Source organism: Anomaloglossus baeobatrachus, chromosome 2, assembly GCF_048569485.1.
Source record: "Anomaloglossus baeobatrachus isolate aAnoBae1 chromosome 2, aAnoBae1.hap1, whole genome shotgun sequence".
NCBI lineage: Eukaryota > Metazoa > Chordata > Amphibia > Anura > Aromobatidae > Anomaloglossus > Anomaloglossus baeobatrachus.
The window spans coordinates 452,842,595-452,869,064 of NC_134354.1; the positions used below are offsets into that span (position 1 = coordinate 452,842,595).

Genomic DNA, 26,470 nt, shown 5'->3' on the forward strand with positions numbered 1-26,470 from the left:
GGGAGAAAAAAGTAATATAAAAAGTGATTCTAAAAATCTTCATCTACTTGCATGTTAAAGTAGCAAGAACTAGTTTAGGTAGAAACTTTGATTTAAATCACTGATTTAAATCAAGCCTTACTGACTAGTGATTTAAATCAAATCCACCCTGCCAGTTACTAGAACACAACAGCACATGGACAGGATAAGAAGGCAGGGAGTAACTACGATTGTTCTCCCGCAACATGTGATCTAAAAGGTAACCAGCAGGCTAGCAGAAATAAACTCCTGTTACCCCGATCACTAATGAGTACACAGCTGGTGAACGCCCGAGCCTGGTTGTGCAACTCAGACACACCAGAGACAGAAAGAATTTATACAACTACTGATCTACTACATGTAAGTCAACTAAAGCTATGTAATAGCCACGTAGAGAAAAAATAACATTAAAGGGGTCTACAAGAATGGCCTTTTGACTGTCAGACAAGTATGTGCATCGGAGGTGAGTGCATAATGTGTGTAATGTATGGTCGGGGGATATAAGGCCCTTGGGACTAGTCCCCTCGCTAATTAGCACAAGATAAAGATCTTTAAAAATACTTTTTGTAAAAATCTCTTTATCTATGCTAGTGTATACTGGAACAGTTAGGCAGGGATTAGCAATATACACCCAGAACTGCTCGTGGTTCTGGGTGCATATTCCACCTGACCAGGTTCCCTTTAAGTCACAAGCTCTCAATGCAAGTCTATAAGAGCCAGAGCAAGGCTCTCATAGCTATGCATTGTGTTCTAACCTCGGGCGTGCTCCATTAAACATTGGAGCTTCCAGCAGGTCATAAATTGCCGGAGACAGACAGGAACAACACTGGAAAGTCTACGACGGCAGCAGGTAAGTATAAGACAGGGAGCAATACAAAAAAATGCTGTGGTAGTGCCTATATTTAAAATGGGATAAAAACTGTAGGTACTGCTAATGGCAAAGTATTGATTTTGCTAGGGACTGTTGCAGCCAGCCAGGTATTTCCCCAGCAGTGAAAAAATGTAGTATTGTGGTACATGGCAGCCATAGATAGTAATCCATCAATTTAATTCCTACCTTAAATCCAGGATGAAAGATTCCTGTACAGAACTAGTTGCCATCTTGGTGAAGAAGTCCTAATAAAGCACCCCCCTCAATGATACCCATATAAACTAAAAAGGAATATGAAAAGGGATTGTGTTTTTGAGCCAACCCCTTTAACATTACGCATTGTTAATTATGTATATTTCAGTTATGATATTTTTTTTTACACGGGGTTATCTCAAATTCTGCAAATGTATCACACAGTATAATCATATGTGCTTTACAAGAAAAAGATATATACCGTATGCGTAGGAAACATCTGAAAAAAGGCAAGAAAAACTCAAGGTCATATATTAACCAGTATTTTTGTTGGGGGAAAATTAACTTCCTAGGTGGTCATGCCTGATAATGGCTTGTGCTATTTCCATTAGTCTGGGATAAATAGATACAAAATAAAAGCTTAAACATGTCACAAAACAAAGATCTACACAAATGTATCACAAAAACATTCATTCCCTCCCTGAACTACTCTCCACTTTACAGCATATAAACCACATCTGCCCAAATTATTAGCTCTGGAATGTGATCTCCAGCTTGGGAACTATGCAGTCTGAGGCTTTAATTACAGTTAATGCTATGCAGATATACAGTATCACTTTCTTTTATTTTATTCTTCACAAGCGATAAAGGTACTTATTGTATATTTTCTATAACACAGTTGAAAAGGGGAGATTTATTGTGCTAAATGCGTCAGATTTCTGGTGCAAACCCCGTCTCATTGCTTGCACCATATTTATTGTGCGTTTTAGACACATTCTCTACCCCATATAATTAGGAACACAGCTTGTTGAAAGGGACGTGGTTTGACAATAAAGGAGTCTGGCTTAACAGGAGACTGCATGCACCAAAAATGCACCACAATTTTGATGCAAAACTGCACAGGGGATATAATAATATAATATTTTATTAGTAGAGTGGAACTTTGGATTAAGAGTAACTTGGTTTGAGAGCGATTTGCAAGACAAGGAAAGCTTTTTACAAATTTGTAACTTGGTTTACAAGCAATGCTTTGCAGTAAGAGCAAATACTCGCCTTGCACACTTCCGGTTCTGTCCTTTCACCACGCTCTGACCAGCTCTGGAGGTAATTTTCTGTACATATGTACTGTATACTTTATACTAGTGTACAGTACAGTATATACTATACAGCAGGTCTATCAGTTTGCATTTATGGATGTAGTTTTGTACTTTCTTTCTGCTATCCAGTACATCACATTGCTTATACTGTACCTCCCGCACACCAACAATTTAATGTAAACTAAAGTGCAGTTTAATTTGCTTTATGTTTTTTACTATACTGCACAGTATTTTGTATTAGTGTACTGTAATCATTTTATATGAATACAGAACATTATTTTGTATTACTGTAATAGGTTTGTATAAATACAGTAGATATTTTTGGGTTGTGGAACGAATTGTCTGTGTTTCAATTATTTCCTATGTGAAAATTCACTTTGATATAAGAGTAATTTGGTTTAAGAGCAGATTTCCGGAACCAATTATGCTCATAATCCAATGCTCCACTGTATATATCCTCTACATATCTGTATAGATCATACAAATGTTTTTTTTTTTATTATTCTATGTTATGTACAAAATTATTTTTATTCAAAAATTCTCTACACTACAGCCACATAGATATATGAAATGGAATTACCTTTTGAAAGAACAAAGATCATTGTGCACAAATGTGGAGGGGGTGGGCTATGACCATTACGCACTGTCAATACTATTACCCTAGGTTCTATTTCATCTTTGTAATGAATGTTACCCATCATAATTAGAGATGAGCGCACCTTTGGAAGTTCGGTTCGCTGGGCACTTTTGAATCTTAAAAGGAAGACAGTAATTGGGCAGATCGTGGCTCCACGCACATGCAGCCATCCATAAGCAGAATATTTCTGGGGTGAGGGTGGGCGGCGTTTTTCAATTTTTTTTTTTTTATGTTTGTGTGTGCACACTGCATCTGATCACGCTGTTTAGCCCAAATGTCAGCTGATCAAACACTACACATGGCTCGCACAGGGCTGAGCATCACTCATGCCCAAGCACAGCACTGCTCGCTTCAGTCGTTTGCACTCGTAACTTACTCGAACTTTGGTTTTTTTTGGAAGTCAGTTTCCGAACCCAATGTCTGAACATTGAACCTCAGGTTCGCTCATCTCTACTCATAACCATGCCAGTGATACGGACATGGTGGTTGAGAAGTGATCTGTACAGAGCAGGAAATAGGTATTTTGAAGCCTAATGGTCAGACACAATGAATAGTGACGAACAATTCTATCAAAAAGATAAACTGTATATTGACAACATTTCTGAAAAATTGGTTCAAACAATAGACTAATTTCTGACTGTCTTATTTTGAGCTGTTTTACACTGAAAACGTATTCCCATTAAATCTGAAGACATTTATAAAATGTATATTGTTCCATATATATATGTTTATAGCATTAGTGTAAAATATGTATAATGAATATATTTAAATTGCAAAACTGACAAAAGGTTTTCTCTATTGCTTTCTTTGGGACTTCAGCTTGGGGCATACCATAGGTCAGACAATTCCAGGAGACCATACATTGAATGGTCACCATGTAATACTCCATTTTTCCCAGCAGAGGTAAAACAGGGATAACAGCAGTTATCAATCGTGAAGCAGGAATGCAGCAGCAAGACTGCAAATAGTAACCATACAAAGGAGCTACACTATGTCAAGACAATAACAGTTATTATAACTGATGGCTCAATTACTGCAGTAATAGAAATTATGCAAACATAATAGGTATACAAATATATAAATATGTATATTATCCAAAAAGAAAAAACAAAATACAACTGTCTCCTGTATATATAAAGCCAAAGCTTTCAATGAAATCTGGTACTCCCTTCATAGGAATTTTCACACCCAGCCTAAGCCATTTCCACACATGAAAGGAGGATGTTAGCAGCCTTCAGATTTTATTTTGGTCTAAATATTTTAGCACATCCTGCAAGATCAGGAATGGCCCAAATAAACTTACATGAATGGTTTAAGGGCCTTGCTATTATTACACTTCAAAATACTGTGTCAATCTTCTAAAAGAAATCAACACATACGGTGGTAGAGGGGTGTCACGGACCGGTTTAATGTGAAAGTAACGTACATCTTTTTTTAAATGCCAGAGTTCATGCTAGTTACCACCCAAATTTCCAAAAAACTGCATAATCACAAGGTCCTTTACAAGAAGTCTGTGAAAGAAGGACCCCAATCTATTCCCCAACTCTCCAGAAAAACCTTGGAGGGCTCAGAACCAAACAACCTCCCTTTACCAAAGGATTATAAGCACATGCTTTTGGGTGCCAATGGCACATAATGGCAACACATTTAACCCCTAAACCTACAAGAGTGGAATCGCATATGATTAACAAATTTTAAAAGAAAACCCCTTCTCAAAGATTATGTTTCACTCCAGAAATCTAATAACAGCTGTACTCCCCTCCGGTGCGGGCAACGTTCCAGAGCTCATCATTCAGATAAGGCCTAAGCCACACGGCGAGAAAATCGGTGTGAGTGGAGTGCAATAGAACAGCCGAGTGTCATGCGAGCATCGCACTAGTGCCCCGTGTGGTCCCGGCCTAACTGCTAGATCTGCAGTAGATAGAGCTTCACCGTCCTCTCCTTTGGACAAATCAGACGGAAGAAGTGAGAGCAAAGGAGGGGACAGTGAAGCAGATGCTGATTGGCTGCAAGGATCATGAGACATAATGCCACAAGAGCTCTGAAAGAGAATACCGACACCACTGGGTACAGCGCCTGCACCAGAGGGGAGTATAGCTATTGTTATTTTACATGGGGTTGTCCAAATGGTGGACAACCTCTTTAAAAGAAATCGGTCACTAGGTTTTTAGCTACTTCTGAGAGCAGCATGATGTAAGGGCAGAGACACAGATTCCAGTGATTTGTCACTAACATTACTGGTATCTATAGTTATTTCAAGCTGCATTATCTGCTGCAAATCTACCAGTTTTTTGAATGCTGAGATCTAGTGGGGGTGGGGTTGGCCTACTGCTAGTTGTCTAGTGATAATCTCATACTGATTTTTCTAAAAACTACCCTAAGCATCCCAGTAAGTGATACATTGCTGGAATCAGGGTCTCTGCCTTCATATTATGCTGCTCTCAGATTATATAGAAAAACCTGCTGACAGATTTCTTTTAAGATGCATATAGTGAACTAAACAAATAGGGCAACAGTCATACTGTCCATCATGGAATACTCCTGTACAGTGGCGGACTGGCTACTGGAGGAACCGCCAGTAATACCAGGCCTGACTGCGGTTACCTGCATTGAGCTCTGGAGCTCTCACCTGAGCTCCGCAGTGCGGCCTGGACTGAAGGGCTTGCAGGACTTAACTGTGAGCGCCGACTGATTGCCCGGCGATTGCGGATCAATTCATGACAGCTGTGGACAGGCCGAGCTGAACTCCAGAGCTCAGGTGAGAGCTCCGGAGTTCAATGCAAGTAACTGAATCCAGGCCTGGTATTACTGGCGGTTCCTCCGGTAGCCAGTCCGACGCTGCTCCTGTAGGATCTGCAGAGAGACCGCCGCTGACAGATGTTACTGTGTTGGCATACAGTAACATTCGTTGTCAATACACTCATAATAAAAACTGAAAAAATAACCAAACACATTAAGTATACTTTTTTATGCTAGCTTGAGCTATTTCATATAGCAAAGAAATAAAAAACAAAATTAAGCACTTGTGACCTCTATCAGGTGAATTGGGGCCTATGGATACATGTGACATATTTGTTGGGGGCTTTCCTGGCACATTTTGAATGTAATTCTGATAAAGTATTGTACTAGCCTTCATGATTCCTAATAAATAAGAACCTATCCAGAAGACCTGAGATGAAATAGAGGGGAGTCCTGAGAAAGTGTCATATAAGAAGCGGAGTGCCTCTACTGATTAGGAGGGTTTCCCAAGTGTCCACGGGGTCACTACTCCAAGGCTCTGTGGAACAAGTAAGGTCCTGATAGCTGCACTGTAAAAACAATGTCTTATGAATGTTTCCAGAGTCATTTAGCAAAACCTTTGGCAAAGACAGAAGAATTCTTCAAAACAGAAAAAATAGGAAAACTTAGAATTAATGCATACCTGCCTCCCATCCTGGCCAACATTTGTTTGACCTCGTACTACAGTTCTTATACTGTCATCCAGACGTCTGGAACACAAAAAAAACATATTTGTCATAATACTGCATCATAGCGTTACTTGTTCTACCGAAATCCATTATGTGATATCACAAACTTCATTTCAAACAATGAATTTCAAGACCGTAGGTTTCAAAACACAAAAAGAAACAAAACATTCAAAAGAAGTAATGACAGAATGTCTGCGCCATGCTCCTTGTGCCCTACACTATGCAAAGCATAATATTTTTCACTAGCTTTCCTTTAAGGTCACTGAAGCTCCAAAAACCGTTTCAGTACAATTTAGAGCGTCCCAATATTGGTTCTGATACCGGAGACATAGGTTATGCACACGCTGCAATGTGTGACAACTTCCTGCAATGTGTAACAACTTCCTCACTTGCTGGGTCTCCTCATCTATGCCTAGACAGCAAAGACAATGCGAGCCTGTGCGAGACTTCATGCACAGAAGACTCAGTGAATGAGGAGGATGCCAGTCACACCCAATGAATCATGGCTACAACATATAAAGCTGGACTGCTCTTAGAAAAGAAAGGTCTTCCCGGACTAGTCAGGAGGACGGCTTTTAAAAGCTTATTTTTCTTTAATAATAGCTATTTTCTCAGTTACCAGAAATATTAGCAAGGGAGTCCAGCTCAACAATAAATGGTATTGGGGTTGGTTACTGACATATCAGTGATCCAACAGGTATTCTTTGAAAATAGAAACAGACATTTTTCAAATTCAATTATCTGACTGTTTTCTTTAACACTAGAAGTCCCAGAGAGGGGTCATTTAACATTTCTACCATTGGAACCCTATGGAGCTCGAAATTCCTAGGACTTCTAGTGTTAAAAAGGTAATCAGTCAGCAGGACTTCACCCCCAAAACTATTAATATGTGCATGTATCTCTTTCAAAGAGAAGTCCAGCAATACCTTTACATGGCCAGCCGTTCCTCCATTACTGAGAAATCAGTGTTTGAATGGGTATGCAACTAAGGCTGTAGTTCTGAAGCCTATGTCACACCAGCTCTATTCACTACCCAGCATCGCCTCCTCATGCTTTAATGTCGGCCTCTATATATAACGTATAGGTAGCGCTGGGTGGGGAATAGAGCTGGAATGACGAAGGCTTCAGAACTACAGCCTCATTTGCATATCGATAATTTCTCAGTAACGGAAGCCCTGACTGGTATTGCATGTAATGGTATTGCTGGACTCATCTTTGAAAAAGCTACATGCAGATATAAATAGCTTTGGGGTAAAATCCTGCTAACACATTTCCGTTAAATCCCGGAATCTGTCAACAGAATTACATAGACGACATGATGATATATAGTCATGGCCAAAATTGTTGGCACCTTTGAAATTGTTCCCGAAAACGAAGTAGTTCTCCCAAAAAATGATTGCAAATAAACGTTTTGTTATACACATGCTTAAAATGATTGTAATTACACAGGTTTTGTCATATATATGTTTATTTCCTTTGTGTGTATTGGAATAACACACCCAAAAAAATAACAGGAAAAAAAGGCAACTTGGACATCATTTCCCACAAAACACCAAAAATATGTTGGACAAAATTGTTGACACCTTTCAAAAAATGTGGGCAATAATACATAATACAACATTGTTTCAGCATGTGATGTCGCTCAAGCTTTACCTGTGGCAAGTAACAGGTGCGGGCAATATGAAAATCACACCTGAAACCAGATTAAAAAAAAGAGGGTAAGTTGACTCAATCTTTGCATTGTGTATCTGTGCGTGCCATACTAAGTATGGGGAACAGAAACAGAAGAGAACTCTGAGGACTTTAGAACCAAAATTGTTGAAAAATATCAATAATCTCAAGTCCATTTCCCGAGATGTTCATGTTCCTTTGTCCATGGTGCACAACATAATGAAAAAAGTTAACAACCCATGGCACTGCAGACAATCTCCCTGGATGTGGATGACAGAGATAAATTGATGAAAGGTTCCAAAGCAGGATAGACCGGAGGGTTGATAAGCAGCCTCAATCAAGTTCCAAAGAAATTCAAGCTGTCCTGTGGGCTCAGGTTGCATCAGTGTTAACGTGAACTACCAATACACATTTCAATGAAATAAAATACTATGGCAGGAGCCTCAGGAGGACCCCCACTACTAACACAGACATAAAAATGTAGACTTCAGTTTGCCAAAATGTATGTGAGCAAGTCAAAATCCTTCTTGGAAAGCATCTCGTGGACAGATGAGACCACGACAGAGCTTTTTGGTAAAGCACATCATTCTACTGTTTACCTAAAGTGGAATGAAGCCTACAAAAAAAATAACAGTACCTATAGTCAAATATGGTGGAGGTTCAAAAATGGTTTGGGTTGTTTGTCTGCCTCTGCCACTGGGTGCCTTCATTATGTGTAAGGCATCATGAAATCTAAAGATTACCAAAGGATTTTGGGTTGAAATGTAGCGCCCAGTTTCAGAAAGCGGGGTTTGCATCCTAGGTCCAAGGGTCTTCCAGCAGGACAATGACCTCAAACATACTTCAAAAAGCACTCAGAAATGGATGGAAACAAAGCGCTGGAGAGTTCTGAAGTGGCCAGTAATGAGTCCGAATCTAAATCCCATTGAACATCTGCAGAGAGATCTTAAAATTGCTGTTGGGAGAAGGAACCTTCAAATATGAGAGACCTGGAGCAGACTGCAAAAGATCAGTTCTCCAAAATTCCAGTTGAGAAGTGTAAGAAGCTTGCTGATGGTTATAGGAAGTGATTGATTTCAGTTATTTATTCCAAAGGGTGTGCATACAAAGTGTCCAACCAAATATTAAGCTGAGGATGCCTACAATTTTGTCTGGCCCATTTTTGGAGTTTTGTGTGAAATTGTGTACAATTTGCCTTTTTTCCCTCCCTGTTTTATTGTGTGTTGTTCCAATACAAACAAAGGAAATAAACATGAGTAACTGCAACAATTTTCTGGGGGAAATACTTTCTTTTCTGGAATAATTTCAAGGGTGCGAACACTTTTGGTCATGACTGTAACTTGTTAATACAGCTATTTTATTATCTTGAGTTTAAAATGAGCACACGTTGTGCATACAGAGATTACCAGCTATTATAGTGCTGGAATATTGAGACGCTGTGGGGTGCTGACTCTCAGAATGTTAATTCTTAGGCTAGGTTCACATTTCCGTCAATTTGTATCAGTCAAAATCCGCGGCTCACGTAAACAACGGAATCCTGTTTGGCGGATTCCGTTGTTCCCATATACTTGTAAGAGTGGCGGATTGTGACTGATGACGCTGCGTTGCATCCTCCGCCCGACTGATCAGTCGTTGAACGATTGACTGTCGGACGGCAGGAATACAGCATGTAGCGTTTTTTGAGCAGCGGAATTCTTAGGATTTCACTGCGCATGCTCTCTCTCGACAGCCGAACGATCAGCTGATCACCCGGCGGCCGGTTGCTGTGAGCGATCAGCTGATCACCCGGCGGCTGGCTGTGAGCGATCAGCTGATCACCCGGAGGCCGGCTGCTGTGAGCGATCAGCTGATCACCCGGCGGCCGGCTGCTGTGAGCGATCAGCTGATCACCCGGCAGCCGGCTGCTGTGAGTGATCAGCTGATCGCTCTCATTAGCCGGCTGCCGGGAGATCATCTGTTCGCTCTCAAAAGCCGGCGGCCGGCTATTCTGAACAATCAGCTGATCATTCACGTTTTACAACGGAGTCCGACAATTCTAATTCTTGTTATCCGTTGTACAACGCATCAGTCACAAGCGTCAAGCAACGCATGTGAGTGATGCAAAACAATGGAAATGTGAACCTAGCCTTACTTAAATGACAATTCCCTATGTGATTGAAGTCAGCAGTCGCTGTGCAGAAAATGGGTATGTCAGCACAGAATGGGTATACCCGTAGTCAGAACATTGACAGTGCCCAGCACCGCCGCCTTGCCTCTTAGCAAGCTCACGACATAAAGACAGAAGAAGGTTTACAACACTGTTAACAAGTACTAAATCATCAAGCCTTTAGATTAAACAGTAGTACTTTGGTAGCAGGATTCAATTTGCGAACATTTTGCGATATTGCCCCTTGTCAGTACAAAGTGAGAGATCTGATTCGGCTTTACGGGAGGCTTATGACTAGGATCCAAGGAGTACTCCTTGTGGAGAGTGACTTTTAGGATTGCTACTTCCTATCACTAGAGTTCAAGTCTTCTTCCTCACTGAACAGGAAATGTACATACAGTATTTAATTTCCCAGAAGAGCATTGCATGGCTATCCTCACCAGGCATGCTACACATGTCACTGTCAACAAAGAGAGACATTACCCCTTGAATCCCAGTCATAAGCCTCCCAGATAGCCAAATCATACTTTGCACTGATGGGGGGAATTAGCCCGAAACACTGTCTGAAAATTAAGATTCTGGTTTGGCTTATATCCGAAGTCATATGACAAGGTTCATTATAGGGTCAATACTTACTTTTAGGACTGCTACTTCCAATAGATGGCACTAGAGTTCAAGTCCTCTTCATGTCTGAAGAAGCAATTTACATATCTAGTTCTGTTGTGAAGATGTGAACAGATCACCAGACTGTTGAATGAGGGTGCGGTGCCCGGAAACCTGACCAGCAGTCAGGTGGAATTTGAGAAAAAAAGTGAAGGAAAATCCAGCATCCGCATATAAAATTAAAACATGGCTTTATTGAAAAAATTAAAAACTAGAAAAATAAGAATTATTCTTACCGATAATTCGCTTTCTAGGACCTTCCACGACAGCATAGGAGGTTGTCTCTCCACGCCCTAATTGGGACAGGAAGTTCAAGAGGTTTAAAAGGACCCTCCCACCTCCCACAGCCAGTGTCTTACAAAGAATCCATAGCATATGAGAAGTACTACACATTCAGGAATACATGAAAACATAGGGGAGGGAATTACCTGCTGTCGTGGAAGGTCCTAGAAAGCGAATTATCGGTAAGAATAATTCTTATTTCTCTAGTCCCTTCCACGACAGCATAGGAGGAATACCAAAGAATTGATACCTAGGGGGGGACCACAGCCTGCAGGACTTTCCTGCCAAAGGCCAAATCCCTGTTGGAATCCAGATCCAGACGATAATGCTTCGTGAAGGTATGGAGCGAAGACCACGTAGCCGCCTTGCAGATCTGCTCAGGGGAGGCCCCTGCCCGTTCGGCCCAGGAGGCAGAGGTAGCCCTGGTGGAGTGCCCCGTGAATCCAGTAGGCGGAGAGAGATGCTGAGCGAGGTATGCATCTCTAATTGCTCGCACAATCCAGTTGGCGACTGTACTCTTAGCCACCTTCTTGCCCTTATTGCGGCCAAAGGGCTGGATGAACAGGTTAGAATCAAGGCGCCAAGAAGCAGTAACCTCTAGGTAGTGCAACACTATCCGACGGACATCCAAAGAATGAAACACTTCCTCACCCGGAGTCCGAGGATTCTGACAGAATGAAGGCAGGACGATGGACTGCGAACGGTGAAAATCCGAAACCACCTTGGGAAGGAAGGAAGGGTCCAGCTGAAAAACAATGCTGTCATCTCTGATGGTCAGATAAGGTTCCCTAACAGACAAAGCCTGAAGTTCGCCGACTCTGCGAGCAGATGTAATAGCCACAAGAAAAGCAGTCTTGTGAGAAAGGGAACGAATGTTACAAGAGCACAGAGGTTCAAACGGAGATTGAGATAGTCCTGTAAGGACCACATTGAGATCCCAGCGAGGCGTCAGGACCCTCCGACGTGGACAGAGTCTACCAGCGGACACAAAGAACCGACGGATCCAACGATGATCTGCCAGAGCCGTGTCAAAGACTGCACTGAGTGCTGACACCTGAACTTTCAGGGAGCTGGGCCTAAGACCTAAGTCTAAACCACTTTGGAGAAAGTCCAGAATCTGCGCAATATTAGGCCGAAAAGGGTCAGGAGGCCGAGAACCACACCAGGAGGAAAATCTCTTCCAGATTTTGTTGTATATACTATTAGTCACAGGTTTACGGTTCTTCTGCAGCGTAGCCACAACTTTGTCAGAAAGCCCTTGAGCCTTCAGTGCCCGGGCCTCAGAAGCCAGGCAGCCAAGTTGAGTTTCTGAGGAGCCGGATGGAAAATCGGACCCTGTGACAGTAAGCTGGGGTCCGAACCTAAGAGGACTGGGCCGTCGATTCCTAGCGTCATGACCAGGCTGTACCAACTCCTCCGGGGCCACAGAGGGGCTACCAGTATAGTTGGGACCCCCTCGTCTCTGATCTTCCTCAGGGCCCGTGCGAGAAGAGGAAGAGGGGGGAACGCGTAAGCGAGGCGAAAGGACCAACTGTGGCAGAAAGCGTCTACCCCTAAAGCCTCGTCCCTTGGGTTCAGGGAGAAATATGTTGCGACCTTGCGATTCTCTGCTGAGGCAAAGAGGTCCACCTCTGGTGCACCCCACCTTGCCACTAGAGAGCAGAACACTGCCTTATCCAGGCTCCATTCCCCTGGATGAACATCCCGACGACTCAGGAAATCCGCCTGAAGATTGAGGGAGCCCTTCAGATGGACCGCAGAAAGGGAGAGCAGAGATTGTTCTGCCCATTGAAAGATTCGGGAGGATACCGACTTCAGGGCGCCTGAGCGTGTACTGCCCTGATGGCGGACATGTGCCACTGTTGTGACATTGTCTGAATATACCAGGACGTGAGAGTCCCGGACGAGGTCCTGAGCCGCAAGGAGGGCTTCCCTGACTGCCCTGAGCTCCCGGTAGTTGGAGGATTGGGAGCTGACGTAAGGACTCCAGACCCCTTGAAATGGGGAATTTGCCACCATTGCCCCCCATCCACGTAGGCTGGCATCTGTGGTCAGTGTAACCAGGGGTTTCTGAGTCCAGGCAACCCCCACCTGCAGGTTGGCGGGACTCAGCCACCAGAGAAGGGATGAGGAGACGGACTCCGAGAGGCGAAACCTTCTGTTTAGGGATGACGGGAGTCTGTCCCAGTGTGCCAGGATATGATCCTGGAGACACCGAGAATGGGCCTGAGCCCACCTGACCGAGGGGATGCAGGATGTCATGGAACCCAGGGCTGACATAGCCGCTCGAAGCGTTGGGCGAGCCTGCCTGCGGAGCTTCGAGATTTTGGATAACAGAGCTATCCTGTGGCCCTCTGGGAGAAAAGATGCCTGTCTGTCGGAGTCCAGCAGCACTCCGAGAAACTGCCGTGTGGAGGAGGGGGTTAACTGTGATTTTTTGAGATTGGGAATCCATCCCAGAGACCGAAGGATTCCCAAAGACCTCTCCACATGGCTCCGGAGGGTTGGAGCAGACGGAGCCATGAGAAGAAAGTCGTCCAGATACGGAACTAGACAGATACCCTGCAATCTTATGAAGGCGACCACCTCTGCCATGATCTTGGAAAAGATCCTTGGAGCTGAGGAGATCCCGAAGGGAAGTACATTGAATTGGAAATGAAGTACTTCTTCCCCGTGAAGCACCGCAAACCTGAGGTATTGTCTGTGTCCCGGATGGACGGGTACATGGAAGTAGGCATCTTTCAGATCGATAGAGGCCATCTGGTGGTGTAGACCTATCAGGGGAATAGCTGATCTCACCGACTCCATCTTGAACCGCCGGTACCTGACCTGACGGTTTAGACTTTTTAAATTGATAATTATACGGACGTCGCCGGATGGCTTCTTGACCAGGAAGAGACGGGAGTAGTGTCCTATCCCTTCTTCCCGACTCGGGACTGGGGAAACGACCCCCGAGTGCACTAACTCTAAAATCTTTGTGTACAACAGAGTCTGTGAACCCGGCGATGCCAGCGCAGTGACTCGGAGACCCGGAAGAGGGGGGGAAAGGAATTCTATGAGAAGACCGTCCGAGATGATCTTCAGAACCCATTGGCAAGAGGTTATGGACTGCCACTGGGTAAGAAACGCTGAGAGTCTTCCCCCCACCCGGGCCGAGTCACTGCTTGTCCTGCTGAGGACGTTGCTGATGTGGAGGGATGAGGATGTTTCTCCCTCTACCTTTGGGATAGCTCCACCTGCCTGCCTTCCCTTTCCCTCTGGGCTGGGAGGCCTGAGGCATCGAGGGACGAAAGGACCGCTTCCTGGTAGGTCTAGGATCGGGCAAGGCCTTACGATCAGTCGCCTTGTCCAGGATATCATCCAGGGCAGGTCCAAACACCAAATCCCCTTTAAAAGGAAGGGAACAAAGCCTCATTTTAGAGGTGGAGTCTCCACTCCAGGCCTTAAGCCAGAGGGCACGTCGGGCAGAGTTAGAAAGCACCGAGGTCCTGGCTGCCAGGCGGACAGATTCCACCGAGGTATCTGCCAGAAAACAGGTAGCCTTCCTAAGCAAGGGAAGGGATTCCAGTAATTCCTCCCTAGGGGTCCCTTGGGAAATATGAGCCTCCAACTGGTCCAACCACCTAATTAGGGACCTGGATACGCAGGTGGAGGCAATGTTGGCTTGAATAGAGGAAGACGATGCCTCCCAGGACCGCTTCATCAGGCCCTCTACCTTCCTATCCATTTGATCCTTCAGTTGGGAAGTATCCTCAAAGGGAAGAGCCGTTTGCTTAGCTACCCTAGCCACCTGAACGTCTACTCTTGGGATCTCCCAATGTAGTCCCGAAGGTTCCAGAGGAAACCGGCGTCTAAGGTCACTCCGTACCCGCCTCTCAGGACATTCCCATTCCTGAGAAACAATATCCAATATATTGGCATGAACTGGGAATCCCAACTGTTTGACTGACTTCAGGCCAGCAAACATTTCTTCCTGGATTGAAGGAAGAGACTGCACTTCCTCTAAACCCATAGTGCTCCGAACTGCCTCAATAAGATCCCCCAACTCTTCTGAGTGAAAAAGAAGGACTGGTCAGACCCCCCAGATGGAAATCCTTCATCAGGACCCTCAGAGGTGGAATCAGCGTCCTCCTGATCAGAAGGGGTCGACTGGAGTCTCCTCTTTTTTGGAGGAGAGGGTCCAGTAGCAGGGCCAGGAGCAGGGCCAGGAGCAGGGCCAGGAGCAGGGCCAGGAGCAGGGCCAGGAGCAGGGCCAGGAGCAGGGCCAGGAACAGGGCCAGGAGCAGGGCCAGGAGCAGGGCCAGGAACAGGGCCAGGAGCAGGGCCAGGCACAGGGAGAGAAGCCAGTGAGGCCCTAATCTCCTGTTTCATCATGGACCGCAACTCATCTATCAGAGATGGTTGTTCGGCCCTAATAACCTGGTCCGTACATTGCTGGCAAAGCTTTTTATCCCATACTGCAGGGAGCTTCTTTATACAGATGGGACATTTTTTAATTTTGTCCACTCTGTCAGGTCTATCAGGCTTATCGGACTTGTCAGTTTTTTCTGACTTCTCAGGCCTCTCTGATTTCTCATTTCTGTCAGTTTTCTTGGTGGCCTTGTCCTCCTAGAAAACACAGAGCAGAGAGCCATAATCACTGATGAGACCTATGTCCGAGGGACCAGTCCCCTCCATACTCACAGTAGCAGGGGGCACACTGGGTTCTGCAGAGGCAGCTGCAGCGGAAGACATGACAGGGAGCACGGTCTTACCATGATCTGATGTCTTCGTGGCAGCCCTTATGGACAAGGGCCTGCCTCCCCAGTGACGGTGCACGTTTCCCCGCCTCCCGCATCCGGTCCTGGGCAGGTCGAGTCGCAGTCGGCGTGCCTCCACGCTGCCTCCGCAAACCGGAAGCGCTCGACCGGAAGTCCGCAAGACCAGAAGTCCCGCCTCCGGGAGCACTTCCGGATCGCTCCGGCAGCGTGCATGCGGGAGGCGGCCGGCGGCTCAGGGAGGACGCCGGCCGGGGAGCTCAACAGCCTGCATCACCCCTCAGGAGGATCCGGAAGGCTGGAGCAGCGGTCCCCCACAGCGTGAGGGAACAGCAAGGGAGGAGCGGTGAAGGCCCGACCGATGCCGTCCGGCTGAAGGTAATAGGGGGAAAAAAAAAAAAAAAATATACTGCAGTTCGCCGGCCACCACAGCATAGGAGAAAAAACAAAACCTCTCCATGCCCCATGGGGACAGGAAAGACACTGGCTGTGGGAGGTGGGAGGGTCCTTTTAAACCTCTTGAACTTCCTGTCCCAATTAGGGCGTGGAGAGACAACCTCCTATGCTGTCGTGGAAGGGACTAGAGAAAACCATGACAAAATTTTAAGTAGACTAGATAGTCCGTCTACGCGTTTCTAACAGTTAACCTGTTCTTGTCATTATTAAGAACAGGTTAAGGCCCTGTGCGCACACTGCACTTTTTTGCTGAATTTCTTGAGAAAACGGTTGTAATCTTTCTGCAGACATTCCCCAGCAAAACCTATGGAAAAAAAATAGCTGTGCTCATGCTGCATTTTTTTCTCAAGAACATTCTTTCTGCAGAATTTCTTGAGAAAACGAATGAGCATGTCACTTCTTTTCTGCAGGTATCTGTGTTTCTTGCCACAGATAATGGTAAAAAAAAAACCAAAGGGTCCAAACTGTGGTAAAAAAAGCACCAAACGCACAAAATCGCGGTAAAAATGCATGCTGGTTATTGGTGCATTATTGGTGCATTTTTTGACTGCAGGTGCACTAATCTTTCAGACAAGAAATTTCTTGAAAAAAAATCCTTTTTCTACTGTAGTGTGAACAGAGCCTAACTGTTCGAAACGTGTAGACGAACTATCTAGTCTGCTTGGAATTTTGTCATGGATTTTTCTAGATTTTAATTTTTTCAATAAAGCCATGTTTTCATTTTATATGCGGATGCTGGATTTTCCTTCATTTTTTTCTCTAGTTCTGTTGTGTTTGTGGATAATCTCATAAATGGCAGAAAAAGAATATTAGAGGCACAAATCTGCACCAAGGTCATAGACAAAACTCAACACACTAGTCTTCTAATATGTGCGCACTAAGATTAATCATGTAATATGATAGTAGAGTTTAATATAAATCTTGTACCTTATTTTTAGACGAATTTTGTTCACAACATCATCAATGTTTGATAAGGACTGCAAAGAAGAAGAAACGTTACCAAAATCAGACCCAGAAAAAGAGGCAACATGTCTTGTAACTACAGCTGGAAGACCATTTCTAAACATATAAACTAATGTGTGATACAACTAATAATAACCTAAAAAACTGTTCATGGTCATTATATTATTTAATGTTTGAGGATATACTAATCGTTACAGAGTGGCACAATCGCCTTCTGCTAGGGGACACACAAAATTGGGCAGATTCCATCTCGGTGAAAAAGTTAAAACTGACCAGAGACATGAGTTTGATGTAAACATATGTCCGGTATGTACTAAAGACAGGTGGAATAAAACCTCATAAAGTCAACCAAAGAGCAGTGTTGAATTTTGATAGCCCTTTATGGTTACACCTATTGGGTATATAAAACACACACAATAAATAAATCACCCATTGGTCAGGAGCCTGTTCCGAGTCAGGCACGTTTGAAGTGGGATACTCCAAAAATATGGAAAAATTAATGAAACTTTTCTATACATAGGCATATAGTAAAAATACATATGCAGTGCAGTTTTTTAACCTGGTATACAGCAGGAGGTGCCGAGCAGGGGACACTAAAGGATATTCACACAACACATCCAGAGATTAAGACCACACCATGGCATGGTTTAATGCTTTTAAGGCTATGTTCACATTTCCGTTGTTTTGCATCAGTCACCTACGTTGCTTGACGCTTGTGACTGATGCGTTGTACAACAAGTGACAAGTATTGTCATGAGAAAGCGGATTCCGTAGGTGAAATGCTTTCAGTATAAAAACGAGAGCCGGCCGCCGGGAGATCAGCTGATCGCTCTCAAAAGCCAACGTCCGGCTATTGTGAACGATCAGCTGATCTCCCGATGGCCGGCTTTTGAGAGCGATCAGCTGATCTCCCGGCAGCCGGCTTTTATGAGAGCGATCGTTCACAATAGCCGGCCGTCGGGCGATCAGCTGATCGCTCACAGGAGCCGGCCGATCAGCTGATCGCTCACAGAAGCCGTCCGCCGTGCGATCAGCTGATCGCTCACAGAAGCCGTCCGCTGTGCGATCAGCTGATCGCTCACAGAAGCCGGCTGCTGGGCGATCAGCTGATCGTTCGACCGCCGAGAGAGATAAACATTGATTTGAATGATTAAACACAAGATTTGCGCATGCGCAGTGAAAACAAAAGGATTCTGCTGCTCAAAAAACAATACATGCTGCGTTCCTGCCACCCGACGGTAAGTCGTTCCATGACTGATCAGTCACGCGGTGGATGCAACGCAAGGGCATCAGTCGCAATCCGCGGCTCATACAAGTGTATGGGAACAACGGAATCCGCCAAACGGATTGCGTTGTTTATCAGAGCCACAGATTGTGGCTGATCCTAAACAACGGAAATGTGAACATAGCCTTATATAACAGCAGCAACATTACTGACCCATATGATCTCCCACCATTGTGTTTTACGTTGCATACAAGACCTTGTAAAGAAACATTCATACTCTTAGCAGTTTAAAAACCAACACAATGTAACAGGTTGTTATAAATTATTCTAGATTTTTTTTTCCTTTCCACAATTCCAGCTTCTTAACATAAAGCAGCAAACCATGTCACAGGGAGATTATTAGGTGAGCTGGGACTGACTGGTGTACAATGCAAGAAAAGCAACGTGCACACAAAGGAGAACAGTGCCCTCTAGTGGATAAGGATGATACAACCATGGATGAATCTGGTCTTCGGTATAGACTTACATTAAAATGTATTATTTCCACCTAAAATAAGTGAAACTTAAAACTTGTAAAATTCTCAGAAACATTAGTCGGCATATTGCGGGGTCTGCAAGAGACTGCACGACTGTCATTTGGCACACTGTATTGAGATAATAAAATGTATTCTCTCTGCTTCCAGTAGGACTTTGGGTAAACATACGACATTATATATCCCAATGTACAGAAGAGAATACAATTCTTACATCTGTATAAAAATAATAGGAAAAATCCAGTTTAATTGTTTTCTATCATCACAAACAGAAACCTTTCCCAAAGTTTTGTGCAGAAAAAAATCAAAAATAATAAACCAGTGTTTTAGTTACATCACCAGTTAAAGGAGTTATTCCATACAGCACTTTTACCTCCGACCCAAAGGGGATGACGGCTGAGTCCTCCAGCAATCACAAGAAAAGGTCGCCTGTGTGAATGAAGCGTTAGTGAGCATGTGCAGCCACTGTGCCTCTAACTATGCAATAACTGTCTATCAACATTAAAGGGGTATTCCCATCTCCAAGATCCTTTCCCAATATAATAACAACGCTAGCAAATACCTCCAATTAGAAATGTAGTATAGTTCTCCTGATTAGCTATGTTGATTACCTCATGTGCAGGGCATTGCACATAGGTATCCATGGTTATGACCACCCATATAGTTACAGTAAAGCGGGCTTTACACACTGCAATCTCACTAGCGAGATCACAAGTGATCGTACCCGCCCCCGTCGGTTGTGTGACACGGGCAAATCGCTGCCTGTGGCGCACAACCTCGCTTACTCCCGTCACACGGACTTACCTGTCCTGAGACGTCGCTCTGGCCGACGATCTGCCTCCTTTCTAAGGGGGTGGGTCGTGCGGTGTGACAGCGACGTCACACGGCAGCCGTCCAAAAGAAGCGGAGGGGCGGAGATGAGCGGGACGTAACATCCCGCCCACCTCCTTCCTTCCGCATTGCCGGTGGAGGCAGGTAAGGAGATGTTTGTCGCTCCTGCGGTGTCACACACAGCGATATGTACTGCCACAGGAACGACGAACAACATCGCTAATTAGAAGAGAACAATTTTTTGTTTTAGGACGGCCTCTCCGCGGCAAACAATTTTGGCCGCTTTTGCGATCGTTTTAGAGTCATAAGAGTCACACACTGCGATATCGTTAATGAAGCCAGATGTGCGTCACAAACGATGTGACCCCGACGATAAATCATTAACGATATCGTAGCGTGTAAACCCCGCTTTAGTTACTAGTGGCTGTAACCATGGATCCCTAGGCTACTGCAATGCCATGCACACAATGAAAGCAACATAGCTAATCAGGAGAACTATACTACATTTCTAATAGGAGGTATTGGCTAATAATATTATTCCTACATCTATTACATATTGGGATAGGATCTTAGAGATGGGAATAACCCTATAAAGATAGTGACTGCTGCACATGCTCGCTACATTCACACAGGAGACTTTGAGGCCTCTGATATCAGGAACAGTCTTAACCACACATTTTTCACCTGTCCTGAGCATAAATGATTATTGGACAACCCGTTTAAAACAAGAGTAGTCAACTTATAAAATATCCTCTTAGACAATAAGAACATGGGCATACACTGCACATCTCTGTAGACAGCAGCTCCTATGGAGCTAAACAAAAGCAGCAAAGAGATCAGCCCCCTAGTGGTGACAACTGGCAGCAAAGGTGATTACGAATGTATGGAACATCAGTCCAGCCCAGGCTTATCAGGCATTGTAGGACAACATTACAAGTCATTTATGCATCTATTTACACATTGCACAGCTAAATATGCAGGAAATTATATTATCTCAATTTTTTAAACTTGGTTTTATTTGTAGAGAAGACATAACAATGGTTAAGAAAGATAAGGGAAGTGGCAAAATGGCAGTAAAAGGGTATGTACACTGCAAGATTATCATGAATGAGCATTCGTTTATGGCAGCGCATCATCATGTGCAGACAAGACTTCTGCTGGCGAGAACAATGGCAGCCTATGCGCTCGGAACCATCTATTGTGAACCCTCAGTGGCATCATTAAAGAGAACCTGTCACCACTTTTTTGGCCTATAAGCTGCTGCCACCACCGGGCTCTTATATACAACATTTTAACATGCTGTATATAAGAGCCCAGGCCGGGGTATAACATAAAAAACGCTTTATAATACTTACCTAACGGTCGCTCGGCTGGCCAGATGGGCGTCTCAGTTCTCCATTGCGGGTGCCTCCTCTTTCGGCCATCTTCGTCCTCCTTCTCACTCCTGTGTGCATGACGCGGCTACATCATACACACTCACCGATCCTGCGCAAGCGCACTACAATACTTGTTCTGCCCTGCTCAGGACCTGAATGCCGGCGAGTGTGTATGACGTCGGACCTGTCATGCAACGCGGCTAGAAAAGAAGATCAAAGAAGGCCAAAAGATGTGGCGTCAGGAACCGGAGACGCCCATAAGGCCCACCGCGCAACCATTAGGTAAGTATTATAAAGGTTTTTTTATGTTATACCCCCAGCCTGGGCTCTTATAAACAGCATGTTAAAATGTTGTATATAAGAGCCCGGTAGTGGTGGCCGCAGCTTATAGGCCAAAAAAGTGGTGACAGGTTCCCTTTAAGAGCAGTCTGCTGGTGTAAATTGTATATTATAAAGCTGGATAGGTACATGTTTACTGATCAGTGGATGTTTAATGCTGCTAAATCAAGTAACGAAAACCCACCTTGAGAACAGTAAGCATAACCGGATAGGACAATAGATGGAGGGACAAGAGGTGTAAGAACACAAAAAAATATTGCAGTAGGTGGACTAGGCTAAGAAGGAGACAGTAATGAAGGTTGAAAACTTGCATGTGCACACTTTAAGGCAAGAAACTATACTGTGAGGGTAGCCTGTAAGACAACAGGTGTGACCTGTCTGGAGCTGTAGGAAGTTGATGACTGAAGTGTTATGATAATCTATCCACAACAGTAGTACACCCCGAGGAACTCATTCACATCGTCTTTGGTGCATGGGTCACTTTTTATTATCAGTGTTTCAGCAGGAGTTTTACACTGATGGGGAAAAATAATTGCAAGATGTTTATCTATTGCAATGTTCATCTGAATCTTTGAAAATCACAGACAGCATACTGTGGCATCCATGTGCTGTCCATGATCTTCAAAGATCCAAATTTTGATCCATGACGTGTATCAAAAACAGACCACTCGCTCTGCAAAAAAAGGGACATGGAAACAGCCCCATAGACTATACTGGGTACAGGTTTTAGTTGTAACAGATAAATGTACGTGATTCACAGACATCTGGGAGGGGCCCTAAGGATAAAGGGCTTGTGAAAAAAAATAAAATAACACCATGGGCCTAAAAATCAGCTAGCAGTTTGTTGCTAACTACCTAAGTGTTCTGCCCAACGCCAATCTCTGCCAGCACAGAGCCGTCACTGCCCTCTCCTGACAGCGATTTAGCTGCTTTAAATCAACAGAGCACCTCTTCCTCTTTCAGTCTGCTCCATTGACAGGGCATGGCTGCCAACATCATGCTGATGGCAATCCGGCTCCCTGCAGTTAGGCAGCGGGGAGCCTCCTCTCAATCAACATAATGTCAGCAGTAGAGTGGGAGAGAAGCCGCTGCTCTGGTGACATGACACGAGCGAAGTCACTGAATGGCCGGAAGAAACAGTCTGTGATCACTCTTTGTTAGAGGAGATCAGCGTTAGGATCAATAGGAAAGTAGATAGCCACTATTTGCCTGTTAGGGGTGCTTCACACACACAGCGAGCTCACTGCCGAGATCGCTGCTGAGTCACGCTTTTTGTAACGCAGCAGTGACCTCATTAGCGATCTCGCTGTGTGTGACACTGAGCAGTGATCTGGCCCCTGCTGCGAGATCGCTGCTCGTTACACACAGCCCTGGTTCGTTTTCTTCAAAGGCGCTCTCCCGCTGTGACACACAGATCGCTGTGTGTGACAGCGAGAGAGCGACAAATGAAGCGAGCAGGGAGCAGGAGCCGGCGTCTGACAGCTGAGGTAAGCTTGTAACCAAGATAAACATCGGGTAACCAAGGTGGTTACCCGATATTTACCTTAGTTACCAGCCTCTGCAGCTCTCATGCTGCCTGTGCTGCCGGCTCTGGCTCTCTGCACATGTAGCTGCTGTACACATCGGGTTAATTAACCCGATGTGTACTGTAGCTGGGGGAGAGCAAGGAGCCAGCGCTCAGTGTGCGCGGCTCCCTGCTCCCTGCACACACAGCTAAGCGGTGTGCGCTGGTAACTAATGTAAACATCGGGTAACCATACCCGATGTTTACCTTAGTTAGCAGTCTCCGCAGCTTCCAGACGGCGGCTCCGTGCAAGCACAGCGTCGCTTGCACGTCGCTGCTGGCTGGGGGCTGTTCACTGGTCGCTGGTGAGATCTGCCTGTTTGACAGCTCACCAGCGACCATGTAGCGATGCAGCAGCGATCCTGACCAGGTCAGATCGCTGGTCGGATCGCTGCTGCATCGCTAAGTGTGAAGGTACCCTTAGTTCTTAGACCCATAGTAGAAAGCAAATAAATAGTCACACAGAACACCTTTAACCCAAAAGAAAAGAGGAAGATGAAGAGTTTTTGTCTGGGTCAGCAAATTGGGGAGAGAGCCATGTACAGTCATGGCCAAAAGTGATGGCACCCTTGAAATTGTTCCAGAAAATAAAATATTTCTCCCAGAACGTTATTACAATATTACACTTGTTTTGTTATACACGTTTATTTCATTGTCTGTATTGGAACAACACAAGACAAATTGCAAAATGAACATAATTTCACACGAAACTCCAAAAATGGACCAGACAAAATTGTATGCACCTTTCCAATTTTGTGGGTTAACTTGTGGCAAGTAACAGGTGTGGGCAATATGAAAATCACACCTGAAACCAGATAAAAAGGAGAAATGTTGACTCAATCTGTGCACTGTGTGGCTGTGGGTGCCACACTAAGCATGGAGAACAGAAAGAGAAGAAACCTGTTGACTTCAGAACTAAACATGTTGAAAAATATCAACCATCTCAAGGTTACAAGTCCATCTCCAGAGATCTTGATGTTTCTTTGCTCACGATGTGCAACATAATCAATAAGTTTACAATTAATGGCACTGTAACCAATCTCTCTGGACGTGGGCAGTAGAGAAAAAGTGATGAAAAGTTGCAACGCAGGATAGTCTGGATGGTGAATAAGCAGCCACAATCAAGTTCCAAAGAAATTCAAGCTGTCCAGCAAGATCAGAGTGCATCAGTGTCCACGCGAGGAACTATCAATCACCATTTGAATTAAATGAAACGCTATGCCAGGAGACCCAGGAGGAGAAGGAACTCTTCAAATCAGGGTGTACTGAAGTGGCTAGCAATGGGTCCAGATCTAAATCCCATTGAACTCTGTGGAGAGATCTTAAAATTGCTGTTGTGAGAAGGCAACCTTCTATTGAGAGACCTGGAGGAGTTTGTAAAAGAAGAGTGGGCCAAAATTCCAGATGAGAGGTGTAAGAGGATTGGTGATGCCTATAGGAAGCTATTGATTGCAGTTATTTATTCCAAAGGGTGTGCAACCAAATATTAAGTTGATGGTGCGAACAATTTTGCCGGGACCATTTTTGGAGTTTTGTGAGAAATTATGTCCAATTTGACTTTTTTCCCCTCAGTGTTTTTTTTTGGGTTGTACCAATACACACAAAGGAAATAAACGTGTTCATAACAAAACCTGTAATTGTAATAATTCTCCTGGAGAAACACTTCATTTTATGGAATAATTTCAAGGGTGCCAACACTTTCAGCCATGGCTGTACATACCGTATTTTTCGGACCATAAGACGCACTTTTTTTCATCCAAATTTGGGAGGAAAGTGTGGGGTGCGTCTTATGGTCTGAAGATGCGGGGTAGGGAGCTGTGGAGGAGTCAGCGCTATGCAGTGAGATCACAGGAGGCAGGGAGGGTCGCAGCTAGAGGAATCCGGCGCTGGAGAAACCACGTGTGCCCGCTGCTTAAAGTAAGTGAATATTCATTAGCTGCTCCCCGCCCACCTCTCTCTGCAGTCAGCGGGGGTGAGGAGCAGCTAATGAATACTTGTTTAATGTAAACAGCGGTCACACGTGGGTTCTCCAGCCCCCGGCTTCCTGCAGCGGCTGGGGAGACTGTGTGTCCGCTGTGTAGGAGGCAGGAGCAGGGTTCCGCTGCACTCATGTATGGCCCAGGGGGAAGTGCAGATCACTGCAGTGTCCAGGCCAGAGCACGGCATACCTTCACAGCACGGCCGCAGTCTCTGTGCTGAGGGCTCACATTACTTTCACTTTGCTCCTGCTGCCTTTACACTAGAAACAGTCTCCCGTAGCTGACAAAAACCTACAGTGATGTAATGCAGAGGGGTGGGCCAGAACAGCACAGAACAGCACAGAGCCCGCCTCTTCATTACATCACTGCAGGTCCTTGACATATGGGAGACTGTGTTTGTAATGCCAGGACCAACCTGAAGCATGGTGATCAGCACATCAGTAAAAGTAAGGCAATAAATAGCATAGTATATAAAGGCATTACTGTAAACCTGGATGGGGTTGGATCATATATATCTTTACACACACACACACACACACACTATATAACTATATAACTATATACACACAGACACACACACACATTATATACATACACACACACACAAAATCCAGATTGGAGGATCACACACATAATGATGGGGAACATACATATTCCACGATGGGGGCCATATATACCTGGAAGGTACCCAGAATGGGGGATATGAGGACAGAATTTGGGGATATTATTACCTCAGTAACACTGTCAGCAGTAAAATAACAGTGTGTCATGACCACATTCTTTTACTTTAATTTTATTTTTTTCTATTTTTTCCTCCTCTAAAACAAGGGTGCGTCTTATAGTCTGGTGCGTCTTATAGTCCGAAAAATACGGTACTTGTTAGTAACAACAATCCCTACATTACGAAATAAAAAGCAAGAGCATCTTCAGCTTGGAGGAACATAGGGAGATCTCAGAATATAAACCATCACAGACGACATAAATTGCTGCAGGATGCTAGAGGAGATAAAGAAAAGTGTACATAACAGGGCTTTATGGACTCATTACAGAGACCTCCAGATTGTTGTGTGTTTAAGTTCACAGCACTATGAATGTGGTATCAGGGTACACACCAGGCCTCTGCCACCACATCTGCGCTGATGTAAACGGTGCCCACTACTTGCACTGGTGGAATCCATCATCTTTGCATTGACCAATCAGACTTACCTGTTCAGTTGGAAACAGAGTGTTGATATATTCTACAGCATTGAAATCTGACCGATCCAATGGGTCCTGGCTTGGAAACACCTACAAATGAAAAAGAAACTACTTTATAACCCTGAAAGAAAATCAATCATTCAAAATATTCTGAAAATTCATCAAGTAGATTTGTATTTATCCAAAAACAAATAAAATCTCATTTA

General features: G+C 44.5%; 1 protein-coding gene across 1 annotated transcript in view; it reads right to left on the minus strand.

Moving 5' to 3' along the window:
• VPS53 (VPS53 subunit of GARP complex) overlaps positions 1 to 26,470 on the minus strand; it is a 338,297-nt gene that overhangs the window by 285,090 nt on the left and 26,737 nt on the right. Inside the window, exons 2-4 of the mRNA XM_075336305.1 lie at positions 26,274 to 26,354; positions 17,185 to 17,234; positions 6,237 to 6,303 (exon numbers count right to left, since the gene is read on the minus strand). Of these exons, the coding sequence (XP_075192420.1) occupies positions 6,237 to 6,303; positions 17,185 to 17,234; positions 26,274 to 26,354 (198 nt within the window). The remainder of the gene's footprint in view (positions 1 to 6,236; positions 6,304 to 17,184; positions 17,235 to 26,273; positions 26,355 to 26,470) is intronic.